The sequence below is a fragment of the Falco punctatus genome (genome assembly GCF_963210335.1).
Source record: "Falco punctatus genome assembly, chromosome: 8".
NCBI classification, from domain to species: domain Eukaryota; kingdom Metazoa; phylum Chordata; class Aves; order Falconiformes; family Falconidae; genus Falco; species Falco punctatus.
Window position 1 is genome coordinate 21,577,452 of NC_137588.1, and position 22,410 is coordinate 21,599,861.

At 38.0% G+C, this 22,410-nt stretch overlaps 1 protein-coding gene across 1 annotated transcript in view; it reads right to left on the reverse strand.

Moving 5' to 3' along the window:
* Positions 1-15: 15 nt before the first annotated feature.
* Positions 16-22,410, reverse strand: part of LOC308068431 (uncharacterized protein) — a 45,695-nt gene continuing 23,300 nt past the window's right edge. Inside the window, exons 14-35 of the mRNA XM_080399056.1 lie at positions 21,845-21,913; positions 21,333-21,401; positions 21,173-21,241; positions 19,949-20,017; positions 18,665-18,736; positions 18,010-18,078; positions 16,958-17,029; positions 16,005-16,073; positions 15,516-15,584; positions 13,443-13,511; positions 12,241-12,309; positions 11,501-11,569; positions 10,031-10,099; positions 9,273-9,341; positions 8,354-8,434; positions 7,510-7,545; positions 6,360-6,396; positions 5,674-6,231; positions 4,802-5,043; positions 4,122-4,212; positions 3,948-4,037; positions 16-2,590 (exon numbers count right to left, since the gene is read on the reverse strand). Coding sequence (XP_080255182.1) covers positions 2,379-2,590; positions 3,948-4,037; positions 4,122-4,212; positions 4,802-5,043; positions 5,674-6,231; positions 6,360-6,396; positions 7,510-7,545; positions 8,354-8,434; positions 9,273-9,341; positions 10,031-10,099; positions 11,501-11,569; positions 12,241-12,309; positions 13,443-13,511; positions 15,516-15,584; positions 16,005-16,073; positions 16,958-17,029; positions 18,010-18,078; positions 18,665-18,736; positions 19,949-20,017; positions 21,173-21,241; positions 21,333-21,401; positions 21,845-21,913 — 2,319 coding nt within the window. The 3' untranslated portion in view covers positions 16-2,378. The remainder of the gene's footprint in view (positions 2,591-3,947; positions 4,038-4,121; positions 4,213-4,801; positions 5,044-5,673; positions 6,232-6,359; positions 6,397-7,509; positions 7,546-8,353; positions 8,435-9,272; positions 9,342-10,030; positions 10,100-11,500; positions 11,570-12,240; positions 12,310-13,442; positions 13,512-15,515; positions 15,585-16,004; positions 16,074-16,957; positions 17,030-18,009; positions 18,079-18,664; positions 18,737-19,948; positions 20,018-21,172; positions 21,242-21,332; positions 21,402-21,844; positions 21,914-22,410) is intronic.

Here is a 22,410-nt window from a genome sequence, read left to right on the forward strand (position 1 = left end):
GGGCGGGCGGGTCCGCGCCTTCCCGCGCTGCCCCGTCGTGCCTTGCGGCAGCCTCGTCCTGTGGGCGCGCAGCCGCCGTCACGCCGACTTGGCGGGCGTTTCGTGAGGGGGCGCGGGGTGCTCCAAGGCGGTGGAGCGCGGCGTTGTTGCAGCTTTTCCTCGCGTGTTAGTTCTGTCTGGCACAGAGTAACGTGTGTTGCCGTGGCCGATGGTTAAGCCAGCCCCCTCTACAGTCGGTAAACTATAAAGCTTATGAAACCCTTACTTGGTAAATCACAGCTTGAAGTCCTGTGATTTCTGTTTTGGCTGTGGGGTTGTTTGTTTTTGACTAGATGGGATGTATCATGTTTCTGATTTGGAATAACTTGAAAACCATATCTAGCAGAATTTTAACTGCAGTATCCTACCACTTCCAAATAAAAAGTACGAATCATAGAAAGAAACTTGACCTTTGACAGGTTTTTCCCTGGAGCTGGTCTGTGAATTAGTGAGGATCCCATTGATCCCATCGTCACCCACCTGGGAGTTGATAGAAACGTGACGAAGGAAGATGCCACGGCCGGTGCTGCCCGTGGTCCCTGGCTGGGCAGTGGGAAGAGCAGTGTGCGGCCATGTCCAGGCTCCATGGGTAGGAAGGGTAGCAGGTGTTGGACTTGAGGCCACGTTCCATTTTTTGTTGATACACCAAACTTAAAATTTGTTCAGGAAAAAACCCACAAACCCAACCAAAAATTAATCATGGGGTTCCACACGCAAGACTTACATCATCAGGAGCACGTTAACACAGTAAATAATTTAGCTGCGGAGTTGATGTCTAGCCATACATTCAACCCCTGTTATCTTAGTGTCAGCTTCTAGTGAAGTTCAGTTAGTCGTGTATCTGTAACTTTGTATGAATGACTGTGCCCTTGAAGGAGAACTACAAGCCTGATAAGGAGAACATCCTGCCCCAGGAGGTGCCCACAGCCAGTTAATTCCAACAAAGATAAGAAGTCAGCAGAATGAGACACTAACTAGGGGAAAGGGAAAGGTGGCAGGGGGAGATTACAACCACCAGCTCAATTTAAAACTGGAAAGACGTACACCTCCCACCACCACCACCTGCAGGGAGCATGTGTACTAATCTACATGGCAAGCGAGGCTAATTTAAATATGCCTAACCAATGGCAAAGAAGATAGTAATCACTGACCTATAAGTGTAAATTCAAGTGTGTTTTTTACTAATCATGTAACAGGATAAATACGTAATTTTTTGTGTGAGTGGGCTTGCTTTGTGGAACACTACCTAGCCCCTGGCTTTGTGCATATCTGTGATAAAGAAATACCTCAACTCTGTGTGTCGATTGGTTCTTGCATGCCGGGTGAAGAACCCTGATTTTGGGACAACAACATAAGTTTTTAGGCCTATAAAGGTATCGCTGTCCATTCTCTGTCCTGGCAACAAAACCAGAATTCTTGCATTAAAAACAAGCTTTCAAGTATATAAATCAAGTGTAATAGGAAATACATCATATACAGACAGACATAAATGTAAGAAGCAATATGGCAGTGACAGGAAATAAAGAATGAACTCTGTGCTGCATTTGATGTTTTGAACATAGGTTTAAAAACTTTAAAGAAAGAGATGGAAAGACTGAAATGCATTCAAAATTAGATTGGGCTCTCAGAAGAGAAACACGTCAAGGACCATTTAAGACATGAACTAACCTAATTTATTGATGCTAGCTATTGATAAAATCCGTGTATGTGTTTTAACTGCATTTGACATATGTCTTGCTAGCTAATTGAAACTGAGGAAAGTTTACAGAAAAAACTAGTACATGTAACTGTGATCTGGTTGGGAAAGGTGGGTAGCTGAGCCACCTCCCTGTCTTATGACCCAGAAAGCACGAAGGCCACCGGTTGATGCATTTGCTCTATTTATCTGTACTGAGTAATACTCTGCATGTAATTTGGAAATTGATATTTTAGGCTTGAAATATTAAAATAGGATTTGTCAAACACTCTCTCTCAAAAAAAAGTGAAGTCTTCATTGCAGAATCCATGCCAAATATCAGATTTCTGTAACAGAAAAGAAATTACATCATTTTAATGACAAAAGATTGCTTTCCAAAGCCATATATAAAATGAGGTATAGCTAGTGATTGTAAATGGTAGTATTTAAAGATCTAGGTGAAGGAAGGGCAATTACTATGGCAAATGCTATACTGGTCTTACTATACCTTAGTAAACCAGAAATTTTGTACTCTTAATACCGTTGGAAAAAAATGTTATTTTGTTACATAGGACTACATCATACAATATATGCAAGAAGAATTAAAGTGAGCTGGATACTTGATAATAAATCCAAACAATCAATAGTTTCAACTTGCTCATTATTAATGTAGAGATAAATCCTTACCTCCAGAAAAAAGTACACAAGCATCTCTACATTCCTCTTCACTGTCAAAGCGGTTTGCATTTCCACTGCAGCCACCGTACCAAAACTGAGCACAGGCATTGGCCTGTTTATCATAATACCATTTTATGATATAAACACGGCATGGCCCTTGATCCAGCCTCAACTTGCACCGGAGGTCCAGGATACTTTCTAAAATAAAAAGAGAAAAAAAGAAATAGAAACAATTCAGTTTGTAAAAGTCGATTGTATTGTGTAGATTTTAACTTTTAAACACTATTTTATTTAGGTTTTTTTCTGCTAATGTTATACAGCAATTTAAGATTCACTTCTAAAGATGTTAGCTTTGAAGGCAAGTTAAAAATGCACCTTAGGAGGTCAAGTAAACTATTCCTTTACTGGCATAGTTCTAGTAACTCCAGAAATATTAGTATTCTGGCTCTACATACCAGAAGAGGAAACAATATGAATCCGATAACTTTGAAATCAAATTATCAGCAACTATTCTTGTGAGCAATCCAAAACTGCAAGCCAAAGAGGTGTAAGCTAGTTGCACCTGCTATTTTCCAACAAGTATGACTGTCATCCTTCTGCAGTATGTTGCTTCAGCACATTAGTTCTCATCGTGGTGTGGGGGAAGAGGCATTAGAACAGTAAGAAGAATATAAAAACTTCAGTCTTTTGTAAGATGTTTATGCTACTTACCTAATACAATGGTAGTAATTATGTACATACTAGTTAAGTTTGGATATAAAGCTTGTTGGTCTAATGATTCCTACAGATACACATTAGAGGACTGGGACATACAATCTAGTCTCACTCACTTTAACCATGAAATAGAAAATACTTTTCCTTCAAGTTTCATATTGTGACATCAATATTCTGTCTTTGGCAACCGGTATCTTGACACTTTAAAAAAAAAAAAAAAGTTCTTGCCAGAGACAGAGTAATAGTCATGCCCATGTTCCCATGAAGCATGGGAACATGTTTCCCATCATAATACATTATTACTGAAACTCAAAGTGTGAATCCCACAAATGATGAACAGAATACATTTGGACATTTCATGTTAAAAGAATCAATTCTTTGAGCAGTCAGCTAACTACTTTCCCTCAAATGACTAAACACCCTTTTATTCATATTTTTCCTCTGAAGGAGAAATCTATTTTTTCTGTCCAATTCTGAAATCATTATCTTCTCTGAAGCCTCCCATCTCCATAGACTGCCCCTTCTTGGCTGACGAATTACCTGCTCATTGGCCCACCTCAGCTACCACTGTGTTCTCTTTTTGATGCCATTTATGACCTCTCAGATTATAGCTGACCTTGCTTCTCCTGTAAGTGGATGAGTGGGATTTGGAATTTGGGAAGACAAGAACTGGTGAGCAGGCTGTACGAGAACCGCAACTAGATGTTACAAAATCCTGAAATGGATTCTTCTCCAAAGCATGGGCTCATGAAATCTTCAGAGAGTGGAACAAAATTTTTCTGATTTAAAGCCTATTGAAAAGTTAGTATCAGGGTAATGCAAAACTAGTTATGTCTATAACCTGGTCTTGGTGTGAGCCCTGCAGTTGAAAGAGATGATGTCGTCACTTTATCTGATGATGATGGTTTTGATGGCAGTAATGATGCCACAGCTGTAGGTGAAAAGAAACAGGATGAGACGCTGATTTTTGATCAGCCAAAAATAAAGATGAAGAAATGAATGATGGTAAAAATACCTCTAGTGTCCACTGTTGGCAAGGATGACTGTTCTTCCTCCTCTTGTTCCTCTTCATAGGCTTCATATACTACCACAGGAGGTGCTTTGGTCTGAAATAAGCATTTGATTTTCTTTGCTTTTCAGATATTGTGAAGTGTCTCAAAATGAACAAGCCCTTCACCACTTAGAGGTTTTTGTAATGTTTTTCCTTTCCATTTACCCTGACTTCAGTGATAAGAATCAGGATTTTAGCCTCATCTGGTGGTTTACCAAGAAGGTTATCAATCTTAAACCTGGGAAATATACTTTTTTCAGTTGACCTTTACAGAATTTTATTTAAAAACTTCAAAATATGGACTACAATTGAGTTCAATTACTATTCTTAGACTTAATTATTACAGTGTAATTGCATTTTTATAAGATTATGTTTCACACTGTGGCACAAATATTACTGTATTAAACACAGGAATAATAATCCTTGTAACAGTATCAGGAATAAATTATAGCCATTAGATAACTGCCTGCGTGTAACGTCAGAACTTTTACTTGGAACAACCAGCTCTAAGCATACCAAGGTAAAGGAGCTATTACAGTACCTGTCCTGTAGAAAAGTAGGAGGAAGTTACATATTACAGGGAAGGTTATATATATATTTATGTATAAAACTTTTGCTCGTTAAAACCTGCTGAATTTTCGTACCGGAGCTAATCGCTGAGGAAGATCACCAAGTCTTGGAAGACTTTCTACTGTAGATACTCCAGGTGTCTGTACGGAAAGTGATTGTCTATTAGCATTGTTGTTCTGAAGTATGTGATATAAGGAACCTGAAGATACTGAATGGAAAGATGGTCCATTTATGCTTGCACCATTTCCATTACGGTTGTATATTAAGGTACCATGTTCATCTTCACAAAATTGGTTGACTAATTTGGACTCAAGAGCTGTTTTAAAAAAAGAAGTAAAAAAATAATCATACTGAGAAATTAAATGTATTTCTAAAATTTGTATTATTTATATATGTAAATAATACACATGCAATCCCATACTCCTTTGCTTTTAAGAAGATTATTCCAGGCTTTCTGGACTTGTCATAAATCTGCCAGCCTGTAAGTCCTCTACACAGTAAAAAATACAATGAACTCACCTAAAGGTGTTCATCTAAGCTTAGCAACAACTGCTGGTTGGTAGTGGGAAAATAACTGCTTACCTTGCTCGTGTAAGTAACCCAATGAAAATGGACTATTTCCCAATGGAATTCCCCAGTGGGTTTGATTCTGGTTTCCAGTGCAGCAGATTTACAGTGCATGAGCACTTACCCAGCTTAGAAAGCTAGTTTAAGCAGCTGTTTTCCTACATATAGGTGACATCTCCCCATTGGCATGATGAATCATTGCCCTCTAATGTGACTCCTTAAAAGAAGGGAATCTGTATGTCTAGGTTCCTATTACTTTACACCTCGTGACTAATCCTGATCAGCATCAAAACATATCCACAAAGATAATGCTTTCCCCACCCCACCCTGTTTTGAGAGGCATCAGATACAATGCAGAATAAAACTGCAGTGAACGCACCTGGAAGGGTATTAAAGTCATCAATGAGATACATGTGCTCTCTGTCTGGGTCTGAAGCAATCAGATTTAGTTCATGCACAAACTCAACCTGTGTTGGATCTGAAGTATTTACAATTCCTATTGCATACATTTCGATGTTCGCTGCATGAGCCTCTCGAACGGCAATATCTAGTTTTACAGCTTCTCTCTTGTCTGCTTGGCCATCTGTTAGCACAATAGCTACTTTTCGCACTCCTGTTCGAGCACCAAAAAATCCTTCCTGGGTTGCTTTACGGATAGCAGTTCCTGTGTAAGTGCCTTCTCCCATGTATTGCATTTTTCTAATTGCTTGCTTAACATCCTGTTGAGTTGTATACTTGTTGAGACCAAATTCTAGCCGAACTTCTAAACTGTATAACACAAGGCCAATTCTGGTAGCATTTCTGCCTACAGTTACTCGGTCTACTAAAGCAGTTACAAAGTCTTTGATAATCTCAAAATTTTCTGGTCCCACACTCTCAGAACTGTCAATCACGAACACAAGCTCCATAGGAATTTCCTTACATTTAATACCGCAACCTGCAAAGGAAAAAATAAAAAAAACCCAGATCATGATGGCTTGAATTGGTATCATTTTAGAAAGGAGAATAATGGCAATGTAATGAAGAAAAATAGAATCTGAAATTAAAATTTCCCTGAGTACTTACCACATATCTCTTTAATTAATTTAATTATATCTTCTCTCTGCATATGAAAAAATTAAATATGAAAATATTTTACAATTTCTCTCTTTCAAATGAAGTATAATATTGACGCTACCAAAGATTTTGTTTATAATGTTTATCTATGTCCTACAGGGATTTACAAAAAAGTCTTACTATTTTAACTTTCAAACCTGACCTTCCAAGCTTGGAATGAGTCCCACATTTTACAATGAACTTTTTAATATAGCATATAAGAATCATTGACTTGACAACACAGTAATGGCTCTATTTAGAACAATTGACCACTGTCATTGTAAAGACTGTTTGTGAAGATCTGCTTCTCATTAAAACCCATTTGTATTTTAGCATCTGAATAATATGAATATCCCTTTAAAATGTATTGAGAGTGGAGAAATAGACCCAGCTTCAGGAAGCGTATTGCTTGTAGTGAGCTGGCATATGACAGAGCTCACCAACACAGAATGTGATTGGGATTTGTGAACCCTAGTGTACCTGGCCCACTGTACTACCCAGCTTTCAGCAGCCCAAAAAAAAAGCTGCTGCCTTTAGAGCTGTCTATTCAGAGAAGTGATAGCTTCTGTGACATGAAAACAATGTACTTCTCATTATTAGAGCAATCATTTGTTATGTTTTTTTGAAGTGCATGACAGGACTCATTTGGCATTGAGTCAGTCTTTCAAATACAATCTTTGCTAGCACTGCTCTGCTTCCATCATAACCCTCATGCATGACATGCTTTACTGAATTTGGCTCTAGTGCAGTTCAGGCTTAGCAGAAATACAATTAAGTTTATAGCATGATAGACCGTGACAGGTTTGAAGATCTTTGCTCTTTAGACTCTTAAATAGTTTAAGAAGAAAACTTTCCTGCAGCAGGTACACACCTGGGTCGTCTAATACTAACTGTGAAAGAACACATAGCAGAAAAATACCTAAAATCAGCATGAACTTTAAATTCCATTTCAGCATAAAGTTGATGAGAAAAAGTCAGAAACTTTTGCATGGTTTCTTTGTATATTATTAATGAGACCACTTCTAGTCAGAGAGCTTATTTCAAAACAACTGACATTTCATCTGATAGTATCTTGTTTGTCTCTTGCCATAATGAGATTTAAATAATGGAATTTGCTTACTGTTAGGCCTTGTTCTCCCTTTGGTCCAGTTTTGCCCTGTAACAGTGATTGTTAATTAAGCTACCAAAATTAGTAACATTGCAATTCAGAATATTACTTCATCAATTCCATTGTTATAATAATATTTGGCCAATAAGAACTTTGGATAGAAAAAGTAGTGTTCTTGTGATATTATCTTGTGCATGCAGTATCCACAACCTTCTAAGGTGGTGGTGTTTTTATGGGAATTGAATAACCTCAAAAGTCTCCCACTGGATCACTGATTGTCAGTTTACATTAGAAAGGGAGAATCTGTGCAAAGCTTTCTTGTCTACCATGTTGTGTTTGTTTCTTTTCTCAGGATACTGTATGCCTGCCTGACACCCTGGAATAATCAGAATTCTGCTTCATCATATTGTGAGTCTAATAAGGTCAGGGCAAGAAGGGCAATGGTGTTTATGTATCCCTACTTAATAGTATGCAAATGTCAGAACAGGACACCACATTTTCCTTTCCAGCTTTTGGGGACCTAGCCATCCGCAGAAGTTCCCATTTTGCCTCCCTTCATCTGGTTATCAGCTCTGAGGGAAAGCCTGAGCTACAATTACTTGGGAGCCATAGAATAGAATTGCATAGTTTTATCTTAAAATATGGCAGTTGTCTTTCACTGCCTTAAGAAAGAAAACACATCTGTGGGAAGTAGGCTATTCAGCATGGAAATGTCTTCTTTATGCTTGTAAAGGTTTTCATCGTTTCAGTTTCTTAAGTATTTCAGATTATATGTAGTTAAATACTAAGAACAAACAACCCACCTTTATTTTTAAGCAGTTTGAGAAACCAGACATGATAAACTTGAGTTACTCACAGGTTCTCCAGATAAACCGGGGTCGCCCACATCACCTTTTTCTCCTTTTTTCCCCTTTTCCCCTGTAGCTCCTCGATCCCCCTTTAAAACCATGTGGGTAAGCAGACAGAAAGTATACGTCAGTTTTTATTACACTTTTCACATTTTTCTCTAGCTGCCTTTTTTGATTTTACCTTCAGCTTCTGACTTGGGTTAGAAATCTTTGTTAGAGATCATTGAAGTCAATTGGTATTTGTGAATTTATTGAATAACTCATAGTACTAGCTAAGCATTTTTATGGGAAAAAATAGCAGAAGCAGTTTGAACAACGAACCATCTCAAACAAGTCCCTGCAGACAGCGGGGTTTCATGGGATATTGCATGATGGATACTATTATCTGTGTCTGAGAAAAATAAGGTAACAGTAGGGAAATTGAGAAGAAAGACAAGGATGTAGTTGCAATGAATATGGGGATATCACTCTGAGAAATCTTTTGGCCCAGAAAAGGAATATCAAACAGATGAATTAGTGCCTCCTGGTTTGATTTTTAATGGGCTATGGGACTTTGTACAGCCTTTCTGAGACTATGTGAACATACCCAAAAACTGATCCCAACACACATTTCTCTTTTTCTTAACATTGATGTAGACCCCAAATTTTGCATAGTGGGTGGGTAAAAGAAAGGCAGTGGTATTAAATCTAATACCTATGTTTCTTCTAATTGCAGTAGAAGGCAAGTCTCATATGATAGTAAAAAAAGCAACACTGAAAGAAATGCTGCTATAAAAAGCTAAACCAATCATGTGAATGACTGCAGTTTTCCCAAATCCCCATTCCCTTTTCACTGAATTAACATGCTTTCAGTGAAAGCTGACTGTAATGAGCATTTCAGTATGTTGGCTTTGGTCTAGGATATTATCTTTGATTGAGATATCATACCTTCTGTCCCAAAAGCCCTTCTCCAGTGGGGCCTCGTGGTCCTGGCATTCCTTGAATTCCTTGTTCCCCCTAATGATGATCCAGGTAGAGACATTAACCCTCGGTAACATTTGTCATGCATTAATTTTAAATGTTGAAAGAGAAAGTGTTTCAAACTGCATTTTAACAAGTGTCTTGGGGCACTCAATGGCAATGTAGTAGCTAGCTTATATTTCTCAAATACTTCATTGGTATAAAGATACATAATATTGAAAAAATGCATGATCATTATTGGTTCTAATTCTCCTTTCTATCACATTTCATTCCTTGTCATTCCCCTTTTTTTATTTTTGTTTTTTGAGTCTGTATCATCTGATCTATGCTTTGGGTAAAAGTGCATATTACAGGGAAAAAATAATATTACACAGATTTAGGATGGAGACTTTCTCTACCATAGGTGGTAGTTCATAGAACTACTTCAGACTGTCTCCATGGACATGAGAGTTGGGGAAGAGGGAATAGTATTTTTAATTTTGAAAGGCTATCTTTCACTGATAGAAAATGCCTCTGCTGCCTCCTCCCTCCATACAGACACCCTTGGGCTTGTTGTTTACAGCAGTAGAGGTAGAACAGACTTCGTTGGTGCCCATGTTATCCTTCTTATTTTCTAGCCTGAGGCTTTCCTCATAGAAGAAACAATGTGAAATCTCCTTAACAATGTGATGATCAGACAGACCACCCAACACAGGTTATATGTTGAAGACACTGAGTCTTTTTACCTTAATTCCTTGAATACCTTCACCAGGAGGTCCCAAAGAGCCAGGTGGCCCTGGGCGTCCAATGGTCCCCTAGAGAGAAACCCTGCATACATTAAATACGATATTCACAATAAATATGTACAATAAATTGTTATACCATCATGTAATTTCCTGTCCATCCTCTACCAAATTGATGCCTTTTTATAAGTAGTAAAGATAAAATTGCTTTAGCTGGCAAAGACTCTTTTTATCCTTTATCAGGTTATTACAATCCAGTCTATACTTCAAAGGAGTCACTCAGGGCTTAATGCTCATTGAACATGAATCGTCTTGCTGAGATATACATTGTATTGAAGGATGGATTGTATTGGTGGGACATTGGGGACTGAATTAAGATATAAGAGAGGATTATTGTTGTGTTATCTTTCATCACCATTAAGCTCACACAGTAAGATCTATAGCCATATATACTAATGTGGCATTGTAAATATATGCTTGTTGCTAATTTATAATCTAGGAAAAAGGTTTCAGTTCCATATATTATTCATAGGAAGCAATCAAAACCCACATAGTATATTAATTTTATACCTACATTGCTATTCCAGTATCCCTGCATGAAATTCTCAATTTCCTCATTTGCAGGGATCCTGTGCACGTGCCAGTCCTTGAGGCTGGCACTGGCTGGGGAAGTGCTTCACATCTGCTTAGCTCTGGACCTAGCCTTCATGCTAACATGAACTGAATCGCTGGGACCAGTAAGCCACATTGTGCAGGTAATACATTCTTTGTTGCAAAATCTTTGCATTTGACCTTGTTCAGTTTGTTTATGTTTACATTCTGAAACAGTTCCTTTGTATTAATAGACTTCTAAAGCTGAGCTGGAGGACCGTAAGAGTTTCCAGTTTGGGACGTTTCATAGTGAAAATTGCTTTTCTAGTTAAAATTATTTCCAGGCCTTTGTCATGGTATTACACAATCTTTTTAGCAGGAATTGGTCATCATATTGGCTATTAGATGATTATTGATGTACTTTATACAGTAAAAAGGAGGAATTAATTCTAGAAGAACTCAATAGTATGCCTGTAGCTGTCACAGTAGTATAGGCAAGACATAATGAGTGCTTGCCAGGCCATTAATTCTGACCAATGCTATGTGTGAAGAAATTTTTGCTACTCAACTGCAGCTAATGTCTGCAGAATCCCGAAGTTTTGTCACGGATCTTCACTGCAGGATTGTCACTTTATCATTTATTGTATGCAACAGGAAGAAGACCATGGTTTATGGCTAGTCACTAGAAACATTTTTTGTTTACTACAAAATAAAGACACTGTATTCCTTAGTTATCTTATTTGTCAGATTAGTTGTTTCCAGTGAAGAGTGAAGACAGAAAACATACAGATGTGTTTTCAGGATCACATACTTTTATACTATAGGGTTTTTTTCTTTTTTAGAAATGAGACAGTGGGAGACATAATTGTTTAAATGGCTTACTTTTGGTCCTGGCAGGCCTTCTCCTGGGGGACCAGGGAGACCAGTTGGTCCTCTACTGCCAGGATCACCCTGAAAGTCAATAGGTTAAAAAATAAGTAGTGCACACTAAAGTTTATCTGTAGAATTCCCAGCATCTGTTGTACTCAAATGGGACAAAGAGAATTATTGAACAGCACAGTGCAATGTTAACCCATGAATCTGCAGGTAGGGCAAGGAAGTTATTTGGGATAAACAGTGAGTAGTGGTCTAAACGTATTCAAGACATGTACAGTCAATTATGCAATAGTTACACGGGAATGACAATTGCCATATCATAAAATGAACTCCAGGGTTCCCAGACCAAAATGTTTTTGCTTGCTGCCTGTCAGTTGAATCAGACTCCATATTCATGTTGGTACTGTTCTAGCTTTTTTCCTATCCGTGCTTTCAGACAGCTAGGGTTTTGAGGTGAGTGGAAAAAAGATGTACATCCTTTGAAGAGACATTAAGCATATTTAAATAGCTGTAGTCAGTCCTTCAGTTGCCTGTATAATTCCAATAATCCTGTGATCAGCATCAGAATGAGTTCTGAAGTGAAGCTTGAAGGTTTTCTATGGCATCTACATTTTATATACTGACAAGTAAATTAAAGCTGGATTAAAAAGGTATTCTGACTGTGACCTACAGGTAGGAATTATATCTGCATGAAGTGGAGTACACACATGCTTTTGCTTTTCCAGAAGTTAAGTGTAAGGACCTACCTTAGGTCCTGGTAGTCCAACTCCCTCTGGGCCTTGTTCACCAGGAATCCCAGGAAGGCCTGGCAAGCCCTGAAATTATACGTGCAGACTACTTTAGAATATTAGAACACTAATTTGATTTATGGCTATATTGACTACGTGCTTTTGTTAGCATTGATATGGTAGCATCTTGAATATATTGTCTCTTAGTGGGATCACTATGGTCTACAATTGGTTAAATTCTACTCTGAGAAGCCCGAATTGGTGTCAGTATCAGTGGCATTTGCATGTGTGTTGCATGTCATGAAGGAGGCTTGTATGAGTTTGAAGACAGAGGAGTCTAATCCGGAGGGGCAGGTGCAGCAGCAGTTCTGCATTGGATTGCACAAAAATATCAGGATGTATTAAAAAAAAAATCCAATTTCCATTTTGACATTCATTAATTTTTATTCCTCAGTGTGGCAATTGCGTGCACTTTTACTGTCTTTAGCACAGCTAAATGCTAGTATATCACCAAACTCCCTGACCCTAGTCAGCAAGCTTCCTGGGACTTCCTCACTGCACAGGCATGCAGGGCTGGTGGAGCACAATGTTGGGCAGACTAGGTAATGTGAGGCCAGTGCTGCATACATGCGCAAGGAAGGGAGAGGAAGGAGTCTTCTCTCTTTGTATCCTTTTTGCAGGGATTGGTCATATCTACCAGTAAAGACCTCTGTAAAGGGCTGTAAAGTAGATCAAGCAATTCTTTGCCACACCTTCAACAAACTGATGAAAGAACTGAGGATGGTTTGTTCTTCTCGCTCTTTGGACAGTAGTTGCTTTTTTAGTGGTTCTGGAACGTACAGCTGCTTAGCCGGGCTATATTGTCCTGTTTGGGAATAAATTTTGTATGGCTGGGCAGAAGACAGCATCCTACACCAAGATATTGAAGGAACTGATTGAAACATCAGCGATACTGCATTAAAAAAAAAAAAAAAAGCCCCACTTGGAATATGTTACGTTGTGCAATCAGAAGTAGTTGGAAGACATAAGAAGTCATGGACTAATCCAGAGGGAGATTTCTTTTTCCTTCTATGCTGAAATGCATTTCCACAGTTGAGGAGCCTTTTTTAGGCTTTTAGACCAGCAAATCTTTCCTAGCATGTCAGCCATGGAAGTGAATAATTTTGGTGTAGCACCTATTTGTTCCCAATTCAAGTAAAAAAAATTGTCTATAAACTTACAGGTGGGCCGGGATAACCATCTCCTTTTGGCCCAAAGGGCCCAGGTGGTCCTGGAATACCTCGGTCACCCTGATGAAGGCAGGAAAAACAGCTGAGGTGAATGCCAATAGAATTGCTAGCAGGAAATTTCCCATTAAAGTGAAACTTCTTTAGCAAATATACTGTAAGTTGATTTTATCTGTCTATCTGCTAATGTATTTTACTATAGGAATTATTATTGTAGGTTATTAATCCTGGGATAAAACTGGGTTATTTAATAGTGCTGAGGATTTACAGGCCCTTTCACTTCTAAGTCACTGATTTGAATCTTTTTCAAGAACTCTGTCTGTTGTCATTTGTAGCCTAAATATAAGAAGGAATTACTTCAGTCACATTCCCTGTGTTTTTATCATGATCACTATTATTCCAGCTTTGGGAGAACAAGCCCAAGTTGACAGACAGCTAAAAGTTTAGCATAGGAACTGAATTACTCAGAAGCTACTTTACATAATTCTTACAACTAAAGATAGAGGAACTGCTGCAGAGCATTGGGAAAACTGTATAGCTTCTGCACATGCTGTATGTTTGTGTGGTGAGACAAAGGATGTAGGGCAAGGGTTTGTGGTTTGTGTGGCCAATTTAATAATGTTGTTCTCTATCACAAGATTCCTGTTTGGTTTTGTTGTTCCAGAATTGTATTTTCCTATAATGCTGTGGAACCTCATTAAAGCTATTGAGTATAACAGGAGCTTCCTATTGGAGATGTACAATTAAGCTCCTTTCATGGATTCAGATAGCTGGAGTATCTCAGGAACAGATTTACCAGGCAAAGAAAGAGGACTTTAACCCTCCCAGCCATACTGGATGGTGAGTGAGTTTCTTAGAGTTACATCTGGATTCATGATCAAGATTGTGTTTGTCCCTGTAGCAACCCAAAATAAGGGCAGGCAAAATGGTGACAAGCAAAGACCCATGCAAATATTATTTTAAGAAATGAAGCTGTAAAAGACTTTTCCCTGTACAGCTTAGTGCAGATGTGTGTCTGAGTGTGACGCAACAGCAAAACCACTAATACTGACAAACACAGCAGAAAGTGAACACCACAGTCAGTACACAATATGCAGCATCACTGAATTGAAAGAGGTTTAGGGGCTCAAGGCTGAGGGAGAGACTTGCAACTCAGCAAAGGACCTGCTTCCTGTTGGTTGGTTCTTGTTGGATTCCCACAAATAGGATAACATGTGGTTCTCTGAATTAACTGGTCTGTACCAGAAAAGTATGTGATTCCATCATCATCATCTCCTCCTGATGAAAATAAATTTAAGGATCTTGAAAAACCACTAACTGGTCAAAAAGGGATAGAGATTGTTACATGTTTCTCATGCTTCTGTTACTGTGTTCAATTCACTCCAAAACCAAGGGATTAAGGGCTATACTCAAAAGTACTGTCAAATTCAGTAAGTTTAAAAAATAAAAGCCAGGGGGCGCAGGATCCAGTTTATTTTGAGAAACACAGGTTTATATGTCCCAGTTTCTTGGTGTTCAGACAAAATTAGCCCTGGAATGAAGAGCGGCTTAAAAAAGTTGAATCTAGGTAACACTGAGTCAACACTACAGCTGTGCTAGACAGAAGTTCTTAGAGATTAGCTCCTTGTTCATGTCCTTCTGCCATTATTTAAGGCACCTCTTCTCACATTGCCAGTTGGGCCCCTGTCCTGAGATCTTTTTGGAGTCAAAATTAGGAATGAAGCAAAGGAGCCTGGCTGAGAAAAATCAACCGTGCTTGACAGGTAGGCTGTTGTAAGCACATAAATTAGCTGTTCTCTCTGTATTCATTCACTCCTCATTGATTAAAACCGGTAATTTTTCACCTGCTTCTCTGCCATGTGAAAGCCTATAGTTTGCAGAGCCTGGATGACTGACCCTCCGTGGTTTTCTCACTCTGCAAACCCTTATACTCTGTAAGTGTTGTGTAACATACATATTAAGAACTCTGGAACACTTGGCCATCCTAGGTGATTTGCTGTTGCCTCACTAAAATCCTGCCTTATTTTACAGTTCTATCAGAAACCAGTTTACCAATTTAGGAGCTACCTTTGCCCCAGGAAGCCCAAAACCTGGTTCTCCAATAGGTCCAGCAAGACCAGGTAACCCAATGTCACCCTGTAATGAAGAAAATACATACTCTAGTTATGTATTTTATTAAACACCAATCACAGACTGTGGTTTTGGATTTCTGTTACACAATTTATATATATATATATATACACACATGTAATAGATAATTATATTTACTGCTATTGGAAGCATTAAACACCAAAAGAAGAAGAAAGACAAGTATTTTGATATCCAAGGTTATCCAAAAAAAAGAAGTGAACATAGGTAGGCCACACCTCAAGCTGGCATACAGTTAATACCAGGGCATGGTGGTAACTAGACTGGATACAGCCTATAACTCTGTTCATAGAAAAGAAGTTTTAGGTGACCTCATAAGGCTGAAATTATTTACGTGAATAATAGCATGGCCTACTTAGCTTTTCACCCTGTGTTTATAAGCACTAGGAGTTGGAGTGTGCATGTTACCTTTGGTCCAGGCACAGCTCTTCCAGGAGGGCCTGGCATTCCAAGACGTCCTGGCACACCAGGCTCTCCCTGCAGTGAAGGAAGGAGAGAAAAAAATGGGTTTTTCTGAAAGTGAGCATGAGCATCTCATAGAGAAAACATTTATGCAACAATTTATAATATTCCATTAAAATTCTGTTAGAATTTCTAATATTTTGTTCTATGTGGAGTGAAATCTAACGATTTGAAGAACTGATAACTAGCATAGTTCTGATTTCTCAATAGAAATGAGATTCTTCTCAGTTGCTGAACAAATATATGTTATTAGAAATCCCTTTCTTAATGTTTTGAGACTTGGTCTAGCACATCCAGCACTCAAGACTTCCTGCCCAGCTGTGTAGGTATACTGAAAACATGTATATTTTTCTGTTAGATTTTTTAAAATGGTCCTTTCAGTGTACTTTTTTACCCCTTATTTTTCCTCTTATGTGGAAATACACACTCTTGAGTGTATAAATAGCAAAAGACTTAATAAGAAACTGGAGGCCAAAACTGGAGTAGTCCTTCTCTTACTTTCAGTGAGTACAGAGTGTTTGAATAGACTCCAAATCCATAAAAGAATATCAGCCATGAGGTAGTGTAAGGGTAAATAAAATACTGTCACATTTGTATATGCCATACATTACACTATCTTCCCAAATATTTCTGCATTAAAATACCAGTATTAGTGTCCCTTAACTTTTTCCAAACTGACGGGGAAGCAATATGGTAAATGCAAAGTTTTTTTTAAAAACCACTTCTAGATGTTTATAGGGATCATGGTGTGTCTTGCTAAGAGAAGCCTTAGCTGAACTTATTTTTTTTCCCCAATTATTTTTTAAGCAAGTTCATTCCAGGACAGTTGTTTTTGAGTTCTAGAACAAAGCAGAGCTTTGGGGGCTATTTTATACACAGAACAGTGGCAATAAACCTACTTTAGCTCCAGCAGGTCCAGGCACACCTGTTGGTCCTGTTAATCCACGTATTCCTCTCTGACCTTGATCTCCCTACAAAAATGGAGAAGACAGGTCACACATGCCAAATAATATTAAAAATGTGTTAACTGGAATTAATTTTAAATACCAGTGAAAGATAATGAAGTTCTGTCTATGATCAATTGACCACAATGCCTTCTCTGATACATCAGCTTATACTTCTGGACAGAAAAATCTAAGAAGACATAGTGTAAAGTTTATAAAGGGATAACATCTATTTAAACATATTATTTGGCTGTAATAATTTCAACAAAAATTAAACAGCTATGGGTCCAGAATAATCCTGAAAAATTTCCAGTACAGTAATCAATTTTATTGCTGCATCATGTCATCCACATGTATTCCCTACCAAAGTAATCTGAAAACAGGTGGATGCCTTGATTTTCCTTCCTACACTGTTTTTTTAGCCCTTCCAGCTTCTTGCAATTGTAATGCTTAATATATTTATTTCTCTTCTATTGTGACATTTAATCATTTAATCTCTGCATGTCTTGTCCAATGTCTTGGACAATTATTTGAGCAATTTCCAGTGTCTTTATTTCACAGAATACAGATGATGATATAAGAAACCAGAATTACTTCTTCATCTCTGTGAATCAGTACAGAAAATCAGTACAAGAGCCAGAACTTAAAAGACTGACGCAGTTGTTCCTACTAAGAGAAGCAGTATTCTCAGTTAGCTCTTTGTGGACTTCTTGGACCAGATACTGCCACAGATACTAGAAATTGTGAGCCACTAAACTGTCATTTCCAAGGAAATTAATGTAAAAGATGTCCTGGGTGATCTTTTATTAACTTTGCTATTTAAAAAGTTGTTTTATGCTGAGGCTGAAATAAGCTCTGCAGTTAACCACTTTCAGAAGCACTCATTAACCTATTCCTTGAGTTATGTTTTTTCATTACTTAAAATAGACCAAAAAAGAGAGGGCTTTGACAAACCTGTTCCTGGAACATTACAATTTTGAATGTCACCTTTAGTAAGAAATTCTCACCTTTTCCCCCTGTATTCCAATCCCTGGAGCACCTTCAGGACCTCTAAGACCAGGTAACCCTGGTTCACCCTTAAATAGGAAAATCAAAACAGTGTTTCAGAGTACTGCATAGACATCGTGCTAGATCAATTCTGCATTCACTTGGATAAGCTCATTAAAATCATAGACCTTTTAGAGTCAATAGCAAAACTACCACTGAGGTCAGTGGCCCCAGGATTTTCTTCCCATATTCAGAAGCAACCATTATAAAACTGTGGGTAGAATGCCTAAAGCAGCATGGTTCCTAGTGATGGTTGAACACTTTAAGTATATGGAGTTTCTGATTGTAGGAAAATACTATAATCAGAAGGCTAGAAAAGGTTGTCTGTAGCCATTTTAGTGGTTTTCCTTCTGAGTTGCAGGGCAATTGGCAGATTAAAAAAAAAGCCAACAACTGTAAACAAGATAAGACACCCTCCCACCTAAAAAAAAACAGAAGAAAAAGAAAAGTTTGCCCTGATAAACTATGTTTGTAAGAGAATTTTTTCACTGAAAAATGTGTTACTTTTCTTCTTGTCCATGAACACTCTCTCTTCTAGGTTTGGGTATCAGCACAGGGAGAACAGTAGGAATGCTTGGAGTGAAGCAGGTATGCTGCAGACAGGTATGAACCAACCTTTTGTCCAGGAGCTCCATCTTCTCCTGGAAGACCAGGCAGACCTGCCAGTCCTGAAGGGCCTGGCTCACCCTGACATCAATAAAAAGTAAGTCTTTCTATTAAATGCAGACTTGGTATTATTCTTTCTCTGAATCAAGAAAATCTATTTTTTAAAGTTTACTAAACTCTATACATATTTACAGCAAACATTTATACATATGAACCCAAATCTTGCTGTTTTTTAAAGACAGCTCTCATGTATCTGGAAGTATCCTACCATCTGATTGAACTGTGCATTTTATCTATGCAATTAATATTACTAGCTATTAATGCTTCAGCTCATTCTTAAAAAATAATGCTATCATTTCATTAAGTGGCAATATCTGAAGTAAATATCAGATAGAGACGACAGTGACATGATGATTGACAGCTTGCTGGTGAGTATCAGTGCAAATCTATTAATGGCTGTGGAATTGTCATTGGCCTGTCAAGAGCCTGACCTGGTTTTAGATGAAATGGGAACATATGGGGTCAAATGGTTTCACTCAGCATTACCACATTTTATGAAATTAAAGAAAGAAATTGAATAATTTCTCTCCTTTTCCAGCCTCTGTCCCAAATTCCTAACAAACAAGAGCAAAACCAGGATAGCCCTATGCTTTTCCACTGTCACAAAAGTAATTTTTCATCTATTCCCATATTTTATGTTAATCTGACTGTTAATGACATAGGGACTAGTTAATATCTTGGTCACTTTAGCACTAACATAATCTGATTACAGCTTCCTCTCCTCTAAGCAAGTGTGCCTTCTGTCTAGTAGTACAGGTTGTTTCCCATATGGAAGTGTAAGGATGTAGCTGCTGCTCTGTTTACATTCTATCCTGTGTGAAAAGTGAAGGAGCTGCACAACAACCACTGTTCAGTGTTTTTATTCACCAACTCTGGCTATAGCTTAGCCTATGCTGGGGACTGCAAGTTCTGACAACTATTTAATATTCTGGATGGTTTTCTGGACAGACCTGTACATGAGCTGTATGCAACACTGACTTGAGCATGGGCCAGACATGTAGAAATTTTCAGACACAATAAATCTTACTACTTGTGCAGAACTGGTGCATTTAAAATGTTCCTATTTCTGGATGTTATTGAAAGTCCGTGTTAAAAATTTTAAAGACTAAGAATTTAAATTTTATTTCTAAACCTATTTTTAAATGCCTACAGAAAGGATACTGAGGAAACACAAATTTCAAATCCAAATAAATAAATAAATAATAAAAAATAATCCCTCTATTAACAATGTACCTTAGAACCAGGCTCTCCAATACCTCTTTCTCCTGGCACTCCAGTCTCTCCTGGCAAGCCTTGTTCACCCTTAAGTACAAATAATTTTTTAACAGCAATATCATGGAAAAATATAAAAGCATATTCTTGGTTGCTTATATTTAAAGAAAGATTATCGTGATACTGTCCTTAGTATGATGTGTTAAACACTTGGTCACAAAGACTGGGAATCTGCAGTATGTTTTCAGCTGTCACCAAAAAGTTGTTGTTGGAATGTTTAATGCTATCAATCTACAATTTTATGACCCTCTGCATGTTTCCTGCAAAAGTAGCTGATATTTCAGGAGCATATCTGACATCCACAGACAATTCACCCTTCTCTTTTTTTTACCAGTGATAAAGCATATTCCTGCACAATCATTTAAAATTTAAGAGGTGATCACTGATACTGCAAAATTCTTTACCTGGCATGGACCTTTGGCTCAGTTACACCTCTAGTTCCTTTATACTATGCTTTAATAGCCTTCAGTCATTCAGAACTTTATTTGTCACCTTGTTCAGAAAATCTATTTAAATCTCCATTCTGAATACTTAAAGGGTGATGTCTTTCATTAACGGTTCTTTATTTTGCAAATCAGTCAAGGCTAAATTATTCTGAGAGTTTTCATTCAGCAAAGAGCAAAGGTACTCTTCATTATACATTGGACCATTCTTAACTGCTAGATACAGTAAATACACAAAGTCAGGTGAGATAACAGGCAGCAGAAGTAACAAGGAAGGCAGACATTTTTTCTGGAATGGAAACAGTACAGTGAGGATAAAAGATCATACTGAAATGTTGGTGGTGTTCTGTGTTAAGTATAACTACTTTTCAGAATTGATTTGCTGCACCTGCACCTGATATGACGAAACTGCAAGTTCAGGGCAGACAACCCTTTCCACAGAAATCTATCAGACAAAGTGCAGTTCACTGTCTGATATGTAGTACCTCAAAGGTTCTGTGGTAAGCCAAGCCAAAACCTAAACAGATATCTATGGCAATGGTTTATCAAGGCTTTTCAGTGGGGTAGGATCTTCTGTATGGTTTGATTATATTAATAAAGAAAATAATTTCCTGCAGACATGTCAATACTTAGATTGGTGTTCAGCACTTTAAAAAGCATGAAGATAGAGATAGACCATTTCTTAACTAGGAAACAACAGTAAAAACAGCACAGTAGCTTTTACTTCAGAAAATTCCCTCACCTTTGGTCCAGGTACTCCCTGTCCTGGTAGCCCTCTAGAGCCGGGTGGTCCTTTTGGGCCCTCCACTCCCTGAAAAGCTTAGTTAAGTAATTATTAAAAATAAAATATTCTCTGTTTCTACACATTTAAGTGTGGGGTGAGGGAGAAATGAAAACCACACCTTCTCTCCTTGAATTCCAATTCCAGGCAATCCAATTGGCCCAGGTAAACCAGGAGGACCAAATTCACCCTGGCAAACAAAGTACAATTGCTTAGTTGTGTAAAGATACAGAGCAATCTGGGAGAGCTCCTGTGCTAGTACATGTTGGCTTAACGTCTATTGAAGTCAGTGAATCTAGGGATCTGACCTTTTACCTTTCATATGTATGCATTTATTCCCTGCTGGTTCAGTTGCAAAGAACTGCTAGTCTCTTTCCCCCCTTTCTAAACCTTAACTTTCCCTCAGAATCAGGTGCTCTTTTGTAACACTTCCTATTTTAATATGAAGAGATGTTAAAATAGGTTGGGAGAGTTTATTTGGCATAAATCTTTCTAAAAAATACCTTATTATCCAGGGTCTGTTGTGGGTTCTTTGTCTTATTACACCCTTTGTAGTGAGTATCAATCCTGTATTCCCTGTATTACATAGATTTATTGGCACTTTATTAATCCCCTGGTGTATTTACTGCTCACCTTTTCACCTTTTATGCTGATGCCTGGAAGTCCACGAGGGCCTTTTGGTCCATCAAAACCACGGTCTCCCTACATGAAAAAATAATAGGTTGTTAACTGTAGAAACATACAGCTGTTCTCTTTGAAGTAACCTGAAACACTGTTTGTTCTGTCCTCATGAAAACCAAAATGAGAACCAGAAAGTAGCTTCTAGATCTGTTTTCCAGGATACTGAAGAAATCATCTTTTCAAATGAGCTGCTCTATGGTTTGAAATTACTGATGAAAGAGCTGAACAAGCTTCTTTTTATCTTTCTGCCCACCTTGATTGTTTAAGATCCTGTCCTGATTCCCCTTAAATCAATGGCAAAACCACAACAGATTCAAAAGTCAGTAGGACTGAGTAATGAGACTAACTGAAAGCTGAATTCTGCTTATTTGTCTCATGGGTTAATCCCATTAAAGTGTGGCAATGGGGATCTGGGTCTCACTAAGAATTTTGCCAGAATAAAGACCAAACTGTATTGTTGTAAAAGTCTATTATAAATGTCATTGTCTTTCTCAATGTTTATTTACAAACCAGTGGTC